The sequence below is a fragment of the Vicia villosa genome, unplaced genomic scaffold, assembly GCF_029867415.1.
Source record: "Vicia villosa cultivar HV-30 ecotype Madison, WI unplaced genomic scaffold, Vvil1.0 ctg.000179F_1_1_3, whole genome shotgun sequence".
Classification (NCBI taxonomy): Eukaryota; Viridiplantae; Streptophyta; class Magnoliopsida; order Fabales; family Fabaceae; genus Vicia; species Vicia villosa.
In genome coordinates, this window is record NW_026705053.1 from 191,338 (window position 1) to 201,241 (window position 9,904).

The 9,904-nt window shown below is 34.3% G+C and overlaps 1 protein-coding gene across 1 annotated transcript; it reads left to right on the plus strand.

Annotated features, from left to right (window-relative positions):
- Positions 1–6,361: 6,361 nt before the first annotated feature.
- Positions 6,362–9,279, plus strand: LOC131625019 (UDP-D-apiose/UDP-D-xylose synthase 2). The gene is made up of 9 exons (XM_058895936.1): positions 6,362–6,751; positions 6,835–6,927; positions 7,009–7,116; positions 7,795–7,909; positions 7,992–8,125; positions 8,229–8,330; positions 8,422–8,514; positions 8,617–8,752; positions 8,841–9,279. The coding sequence occupies exons 1-9, from the start codon at positions 6,473–6,475 to the stop codon at positions 8,951–8,953; spliced, it is 1,173 nt and encodes a 390-aa protein (XP_058751919.1). The 5' UTR covers positions 6,362–6,472; the 3' UTR covers positions 8,954–9,279.
- The last annotated feature ends 625 nt before the right edge of the window (positions 9,280–9,904 follow it).

Below are 9,904 nucleotides of genomic sequence, written 5' to 3' on the forward strand. Positions count from 1 at the left end.
GAAGCTATTAAAGGCAACGTCAGTAGACACAGCGTGAACAAGGCTCGAGGTAGTTGACAAAAGCGTGAAACATTAAATGCAATGCTGTACGGAATACGCAAAGCATTAAATGCTCCCAACGGTCATCTTCTCAAGTGCCTATAAGTATGAAGTTCTGATGAGAAGCAAGGTTACCAATTCTGAACGAACTTATTCTGAAAAACTTGCTGAAACGCTGTTCAACTCAAAGCTCAGAAACTTCATCTTCATCAAAGCTCACTACATTGCTGTTGTAATATATTAGTGAGATTAATCTTAAACGTTAAGAGAAATATCACTGTTGTGATTATAGCTTTTCAGAAGCAATTGTAATACTCTTATCTGATTACATTAATTTGTAAGTAACTAGAGTGATCAAGTGTTGATCAGGATACTCTAGGAAGTCTTAGCTTGTGTCTAAGCAGTTGTAATTAGAGTGATCACGTGGTGGTAAGGATACTCTAAGAAAGTCTTGTGTCTAAGCATTTGTTCCTAGAGTGATCAGGTTGTGATCAGGATACTCTAGAAGACTTAGTCGTGGGCTAAGTGGAAAACCATTGTAATCTGTTGAGATTAGTGGATTAAATCCTCAGGTGAGGTAAATCACTCCGTGGGGGTGGACTGGAGTAGTTTAGTTAACAAGGAACCAGGGTAAAAATAACTGTGCAAATTGTTTTTATCGTTCAAGTTTTTAGACTACACTTATTCAAACCCCCCCTTTCTAAGTGTTTTTTCTATCCTTCAAAGCATCCATCAGCGAAGATCATCGCAACATCTCTGCCAAAATCTATGGTATTCCGTTTATTGTCACGGAAGAATCCATTGGTGAAACCATAGAATATGCTCCTAATCCTTCTGCAATCAGTCTCGGGTCGTTTGATCGTTGGAATGCTAACCATACTATGAGCAGAAATATCATACGCATCGTCAACAATGCGGAACTTCTGACTCATTTCAGACAAGTTTTGTTTAGATTTGTCTTGTCCAACATAACACCTACATGGAACTTTCACTAAATCCTATCAAATAGAGATCGTTTCCTCATTCATCGACTCGAAAATAGTCGTCCACTGCATCTTCCAAAGATCATCTTCTATCATCTTAAAGAATCTCTCACTGCTTTGGATGTGGCCAGAGCATTCACATTCCTTATGGAAGAATTCTATCCGCTCTGTTTGTATCTGCTGAATTAGTTCAGATTATCCGGAACGCAGAGTGTGAGGACAATGATGACATTCTCTTGGAAGAAGAGTGTGAACCATTCTATGCTTAGATGTTTATAGCTTTCTCTAGTGTAGCTTTTAATTAAGTTATCTGCATTAATCTTTAATGAAAATCCGTGTTCTGTTTAACTTTTTATGTTCTTTGCCAAAATGTCTGAATTCTAATGAACAAACATATAAAAGTGAAATTAAAAGATAAATATATATTCTGAAAACATAACATGTCCTGATGAAAATAAAATTCTAAATACGCTTCTAACTTGTGTACCAGAAGTATTTGCTTTATAGGAAAATCTAAAACCTAAAAGAATTCTCTGATAGAACTTCTGAGAAAATGCACGCATACCCAACTAAACAAATATCAATCTTCTGAAAAGATAAAGAAGAAACTATTTCAGGGGGATCTGTATTTCAAAAATTAATAGGACAATCTAGTTCAGGGGAAATTATACATCTCAGGGGGAGAATACCACCTTAATTCACCCAATTTCATCCAACCCTTATAAAAGCTTTTTGATGATAACAAAAAGGGGAGAAGGAATATATAGATTTTGATGAATAAGGCTGTTAAAAACTAAGTTGTCTGATAAACATGAAAAAAATGAGATAAAGTTTACTTGCTTAATTATTATCCTCTCATAAAATTGTTCCATCAAAATACATGGTTTTTGTCATCATCAAAAAGGGGGAGATTGTTAGAACAAGATTGAGAATCCATGTTCAAAATCTGGTTTTGATGATAACAAGCATATATTTTGTGAGTAACAATTTTATTACTAGTAGTTTCCTTTAGTGTGCAGATACTATACTATAAGTCCTATTCAGGTTGCATCAGAATCACAGTACAAAAACTACATCAGAAAGTGAATCAGATATGAAAATTCAGAAGACGGAAGAAAGCTAAAAGTCATTATACAACAAGCACAGAATCAGAAAGTACAAGAAGCTTTGCAAACATCAGAAGATCACGCAAGTAGAAAGATCAGAAGTTCTGAAGTTACAAGTTCTGAAGCTACGATGCATAGACATGCAAGATACAAACATCAGTAGAAGTCAAGTACAAGCCAATGAAGACTCTACAGCTCAGCATACAAATTGAATAAAACACAAGAGCTCAGAATCAAAGGGAGAGTCGTTAGAAACATCATCACATGCAAAACGATTACAACATTTAAAAGGAACAACTCCCAAAGTTAAAACAAGAAGCAAGCCACATGCAGCGCGTTGGAAAGACAAAGCTTAAACAAAGAAACATGCCATCCACTATAATCATCATGTTGAAGATAAGGTTCTGCCAAGAGCAACACTTGTCATTCTTGAGCCAACCGAGATGAAGGCTTTCAAAGCAATATTCAAACAAATCTCAATGGCTAAAATACAATGGTAACATACTAAGCTCTATAAATAGACCAAGCTTCAAAATGTGAAGGTATGCTTCCAAGTATGCGTTCTTGTATGCATCTGAGTATGCATCTAGAGTGAGCATCAGAGTATGTATCCAGGATACATCTACAGAGTGAAGAACAAGAAATATCTTATAAGAAAATCTGTAGTGAGAAACTGAGCATGAAAGTTTAAGAAAAGAAATACGGTGTCATGCGTCAGAAGATTTACAAGAGACAACACATACTTTGTATGTGCAGAAATAAGCTATAGTGTTATTATACACTAATCATATGCCTATATGAAGAGAGACAGAGAGAGAGAGAGAGAGAGAGAGAGAGAGAGAGAGAGAGAGAGAAAGAGAGAATGTGTGTAGACACATCTGAAGTTACACTAAAGGCAACTTACACGAAGTGTATGACGAATTAAATATTGAAATACACATCATATGCCTACAAGAAGCATCTCAGAAAATAAAAAAGAAGAAAATATGCTGTTAAGTAGTATCCTCCAATGGAGCTAGAAGAAACTCAAGAATACTTGATCATGTGGTCAAATGATCATATTGAAAGACAAAGGAAACAGAAGACACTGAGTTGTTGCTCGTAGAATATTTCATATTTATTGAAGTTTATCAATGTGTCATCGTCTGTAATAGGTTTTAAGATCAGTATTGAAGAAGCAGAAGCTGAAGATCAATATGAAGAAGCAATTCATTTGAGCTGCTGCTCTAATTCTGCTTTCAGAAGATCATTTGAAGAAGCAACTCAAAACAGAGCTGATGCTCTGAATCTGCTTAAGAAGAAGCTGAGGATCAAATCAGAAGCAATCAACAATAGAGTTGTTGCTCTAAATCAGCTTAAGAAGATTTGAAGAAGAATATCAAGATAGAAGCATCCAACATAAGAGCTGCTGCTCTTTATCTGCTTCCAGAAGAAGAAGATCTCATCAAGAAGTTCAAGAATAGAAGGCTACAAGTTTATTTGTTATTCTTGTATTTAATTGTAAAACACACAGAGTTGTTGCTAGTAATGTGTTATATCTTAGAAACTTCCGATATGATGTTTAGGCTCCAGAAGTGACTTCTAGTCAATGAGTCGTAAACATAAGTATTGAGAATAGGAGACCATCTTCTTGAATAAGAAGCATATTTGTGAATCTCCAGAAGATGCCTTGAGCGACCAGTTGAGGTCAGAAGCTTGAGAAGACAATTGGCTGCGGTCATTGTGGAAATCTCTTGGAGACCAAGTGAAGGTCAGGAGTCCAGGAGTCAATGGATGTTATATCTCGTGGAGATCACTGAACAGTCCATTGCAGTCAGTCACAACAGGTAGCTGTGCAGGGAGTTAGTCACAACGTGTTGTTGTGCAGGTTACTAGATTGATGAACGTTATATCCAGATGGGATCACTGAACAGTTCAGTTATCTAGGGGTTAGTCACTCGCGGGTAGCTTGTGCAGGATTAGTCACAATAGTTGGCTGTGCAGGATTGTTAGTCACGACGGAGGATCGTGCAGTTGTAATCATGATTTGGTTATAGTGGATTAAGACCTCTGGACAGAGGCAAATCACCTGAAGAAGCTGGACTAGAGGTAGCCTTATTCAGAAGGTGAACCATGATAAAAATGAATGTGTCTTTTACTTTCTGTACTATTCGTTTTAACTCAGAACATTCAAGCAAAAGCCCTACAGAACTGTACTGAGCAAGTCAGAAGTTCTGATATCCTTTAGAAGTTAAAATGAAACATCTCATTGGTTATGTAGTTCTACATCTTCATGCTTCCGCAACACCAAAAGCATAATCCAATAGATGATCAATCGAAAGAAAGAAAAGACGTTAAAAAGAAAGGGAATTTTAATCTGGTAAAGAACACAATTCATTCCCCCTTTTCTTGTGTTTTTCTCCACCTTCACTTGCCTGTTTCCTTCCTGAGTCATTATAAAAGAATCATATATAAATTTTGCAGAGTCTCTATTTGTTATCTTTTTACACTCAATATATGACATAGCGTTCAACAAAATGATTCTTGGTCTGTGATGATTTCTGTTATCCTTTTTCTGTTGATCGCTCATAACACTTATTTCAAGTTTGACACCATTTGCATTTAGAGGATGTGTGTAACCGTTTATTACCATAGCCACACTTATCACCATCAAATCCAAGGAAGAAACTTTCGATTCTATCTTTCCAATAGTCACACTTATCACCATCAAAAACCAGTGGTTTAGCAAAAAAATGATTTTTATAATTGTTAATACTTGCAGGAGGAACTTCTGCCATTGTATTTCAAGTACTGGATCTTTATCTGACACAGTTATGTATATGATAATAATCAATGCCAGAATCAGAGCTATGATACCAATTGAAGGTTTAAAGAAACACAAAAAAGGGGTTTGAATTGGTTTTTTAGATTAAAAGCTTTTTCGTGAACCTAGATGCAAACATCACAAGGCTAACAATGATAAAGAACACAAGTATTTTATCTTGGTTCACTATTAACTAGGCTACCTCCAGTTCATCCACCAAGGTGATTTTGCCTTATCACAAGGACTTAATCAACACCCGTGTGGTACATTTCCTCTCTCTCTCTCTCTCTCTCTCTCTCTCTCTCTCTATATATATATATATATATATATATATATATATATATATATATATATATATATATATATATATATATATATATATATATATATATATATATATATATATATATTCTGCGTGATTTTTTGTTAGACATTCTCTCCCACACATCGTCCAAAATAGTAAATCTTTATCTCATTGATTTTACTCCAGCATTAACTGTCACCAGAACATTCATATGATCGTTAGGGGTGATAAACAGGCATGCCCCCCCACGCAAAATGCCCGCAAAAAATAGGGTAGAACGGGACATACAAAGTTGAGGATGCGAACCTAAAACTTTAGTCTTGCCTCGAAAAAAAAGGTGAGGGAAGGCGAGATGAGCCCGTGAGCACTCACATTTCAAGTTTAAAAACTCAAAAAATTATATTAATGATCGTGCTCGCAAAAACCTGCAGAAAAAAAAAGCGAGACATGCCTAACCCTCTCGAACACTATAGCGGAACATAGCGGGGCGGACATTGCATGTTAATAAAATATATTTTTAGTTATGTTTTACATATTAAACTTTAATTTAATTTCCACTTTAGAACTCACAATAAATTGCACCGACCTTGCATATATATTATAGATCAATCATACATAACTTATACAAAGGATGAGCTAAACATAATGCTGAGTCACATATAATATACAGTACATAACTTACCCATCAACATCTTCATCATGATAACAAATTTTAATTTATTACCAAAACAAAAAAAAAACGAAAAAAAGTATTTAGAAGTTTAATTTATTACCAAAATTAACAATTTAAAAGCTTTATATATATATAAATGGTGGAGATTATAAGTGATATCTTTTTTTCTCTCTCATACATCTTGAAATAAATGATGTAGGAGAGAAAAAAAAAGATATCACTTATAATCTCCACCATTTATTATAAAATCCAATGGTTGAGATTCATTCTCACATTCTCATATAAAAAAGGCATTCTCATATGATATGCCCTCTATATATATATATATATATATATATATATATATATATATATATATATATATATATATATATATATATATATATATATATATATATATATATATATATACATATATATATATATATATATATATATATATATATATCACCACCACAATTCTAACATTGTCACTACCCATTCGAATCAGAACCTTGACACACTTATCATCATCACGTTCTTTCTTTCTTCTTTTCTTCACTCTCACGAAGAATCGAATCAACAATGGCTTCACCGTCTTCAACTCGATTAGATCTCGACGGAAACCCAATCAAACCGCTAACAATCTGCATGATCGGCGCCGGAGGTTTCATCGGCTCTCATCTCTGCGAGAAGCTGATGTCTGAAACCTCTCACAAAGTTCTCGCTTTGGATGTTTACAATGACAAGATTAAGCATCTTCTGGAACCGGAAACGCTTCCCTGGAATGGACGGATTCAGTTTCATAGGCTTAATATTAAGAGCGATTCGAGACTTGAAGGTCTCATCAAGATGGCAGATCTGGTAAATTTGAATTTGAATTTTGTGTATTTAGGGTTTCTTTTCTTGAAATTTGTTCTTGAATTTTGTGTTTTTGGTTTTGTTAGGTGATAAATCTGGCTGCAATTTGTACTCCTGCGGATTACAATACGCGTCCTTTGGATACGATTTACAGTAATTTCATTGATGCACTTCCTGTGGTATGTGTTCTTGTGATGTGATGTGATTCAAGTTTGAATTTTTTGTTTTGTTTTGTGTAATTTGTGATTTTTTGTATTCAGGTGAAGTACTGCTCTGATACTAACAAGAGGCTTATCCATTTCTCTACTTGTGAAGTGTATGGCAAAACGATTGGTAGTTTTCTTCCTAAAGATAGTCCTCTTCGTCAGGTAAACTTTCATTTTTTGTAGAATCTTTTTTGATTTGTTTATATGATTTCTCTGTTTCAGATCTGTGATTCATTAGTTTGTAATGTGTCCTAATATCAAACATAATCTCAATTAAGGTCACTAGTTAGGGGCTCTTTGATAATCTTGTAGCACCGACTCCTCTGAAAACAGTGGTTGTGTCGCGGTTGGTTGGTGTCTGAAACCGATACCGACACTTAATCACAAGTTTAATTTAACACCGACACTTAATCACAAGTTCAGTTTATTCATTTTTTTCAAATTATTACGGATGTTGACATTTCAAGATGTTGACATTCCAAGGTCGTTGTCGTGTTTCCAATTACCTTGATGGTGCGTAATAGAAATGACAATTTGCTTATTTTCTTTCTTGTATTCAAAGATTTTCCAGGAAATTCTAGTTTGTAATAGTAAGAATGAATTAATAGATATTTATTTTTGTGGTCAAAATCAAATAGGTACTTCATGATTTTTGGATCTGGATCTGGATGATGTTGACTTTGTACATTTTTCACTTGTACACTTGTTTTCTTTGTTTCATGAGATGTACATGTTGTGAATTGACATGACTTTGCAACCTGTTTTCTTGATAATGATTATGGTGAACTTTGATTTGGGAGATTAATTTAGTTTTGCTATGTGTTTCTAATGTTGTGTTAGGATCCTGCATACTATGTGCTTAAAGAAGATGCGTCTCCATGCATTTTCGGTTCAATTGAAAAGCAAAGGTGGTCATATGCATGTGCTAAGCAGTTGATTGAGAGGCTGGTTTATGGTAAGAGCTGATTTTGCTTCTCTTTTTTGTTGGTATAATCTGATTTTGTTTTTTCAATATTGACTTATGTGATCATTGACAGCTGAGGGTGCTGAAAATGGCTTGGAGTTTACTATTGTGAGGCCCTTTAATTGGATTGGACCCAGAATGGACTTCATTCCCGGCATTGACGGTCCAAGTGAGGGTGTTCCTCGGGTTCTTGCATGCTTCAGCAATGTCAGTTACATTTCACTTTTACTTTCGGTTTTCTTTAATTTTCAAGATTCCTTAGCTGAAGGTTTGAGTAGTTGTTAAAATATTGTCTATTCCTTTTCTGCAGAATCTTCTAAGAGGAGAGCCCCTCAAGCTTGTTGACGGTGGCGAATCCCAGAGAACCTTTGTTTACATCAAAGATGCCATTGAAGCTGTCCTATTGATGATTGTAGGTTATTTGATATAATATTGTGTTCCTCTATGACTTATTATTGTTATTGGTTCGATCGCTGAACATTATGCGACATGTTTGTTGACAGGAAAACCCTGCCAGAGCCAATGGCCACATCTTCAATGTAGGTAACCCAAACAATGAGGTTACAGTTAGGCAGCTTGCCGAAATGATGATCCAGGTAAAACGATTATTGTAATTATTAATCGGTTCTAATATTAGAATTTAAAGCTCGTTGGGATTTAACTACCATTGCTGTTCTGTTCCATTCTACATTCTACAGGTCTATTCAAAGGTAAGTGGAGAACAACCTCCTGAAAAATCTACAATCGATGTAAGCTCGAAAGAGTTTTACGGTGAAGGATATGATGACAGTGACAAGAGAATTCCTGACATGACCATAATCAACAAACAGCTCGGTAAGTTTAGGTTCTGGTGTCCGTTTTATCATTGTTCGATTATCTGATTTCAGGTTAATTTACCTGTGAATGGTTGTTGTCTTTGCAGGATGGAATCCAAAGACTTCCCTCTGGGACCTGCTCGAATCGACACTTACCTATCAGCACAGGACATATGCAGAAGCCATCAAGAAAGTGATTGCACAACCCATTGCAAGTTAAAAGGTTTAAACAAACAAAACATGAATGGCAGTTCCAGAAGAGGGTAGTTTTACTACCCAAGTACCTTACATTATATATTACTGTTTGAATTTTTACATATATGGTAAATTTAATGTAGAGCTTTGCACTGTTAAACAAGTTATGGCATTTTTCACATATAAAGGAGAAAAATGTCTTTTTGTCCTATTTTTCCTTGGTGTTTTAGAGGTCGGTGCTCATTGTTGTGTCTGTTTTTCCAGTTCATTTGTAAGTTGTAATATTCGGTTGACACTCAATACTCATGTGCTCTAAATTATTTGTCATTAATTAATTTATTGTATCGATTATTTTTTTGCTGTTGCAATCTAGCAATATTTTGTCATTAATTAATTTTGAATTTTGACTTGATGTGTCCTATAATGAGCTGTATACCATTTTATAAAATTTATTAAAGCAATTGTATTAATTATAATATGAGGAAAAATTAAGGTTGAAATACAGCTGGTTCAGTCTCAAATAGAAGTTGACGCGTATCACAGGAATTGCCGGTGCCGTGTATTGCCTTTTAATTAACGCGTGAAATCTTTAATTATATAGATATTACATTTTATTTTCTGAATTTTGGTATTTTTTGGCATATGTTAATTTTATTTTAAAAATAAGAAATAGTGGACAAGTTCATGTATACATTTATAGATAAATTAGTTGATTGTATTTATAGCTCAGATAAAATTAGCTGATTTAACTTATAAACATGAAACGATAAAAAAAAAGTTTAATCAATGTCATTTTTAAAAGTAAAATAACAGATAAAAATTTAAAGAGATATAATTGAAAGAAATATGTAGACTCAAGGAAGATCCGAAGAAAAGACTACAAAAATCTTATTATTTGACATTAAAAAATATTAAAAAATCAAGACATTTCCTTTATTAGGATCTTTTTTGGTAAGGAAAAGAAATAATCTAATGA

Bases quoted from the DNA above. Each gene is read 5' to 3' on its own strand.
- LOC131625019 (XM_058895936.1), top strand. From the start codon at position 6,473: ATGGCTTCACCGTCTTCAACTCGATTAGATCTCGACGGAAACCCAATC. The intron at 7,117-7,794 runs GTAAACTTTCAT...ATGTTGTGTTAG, and splicing joins AAGATAGTCCTCTTCGTCAG to GATCCTGCATACTATGTGCT. The intron at 8,126-8,228 runs GTCAGTTACATT...CCTTTTCTGCAG, and splicing joins TTCTTGCATGCTTCAGCAAT to AATCTTCTAAGAGGAGAGCC.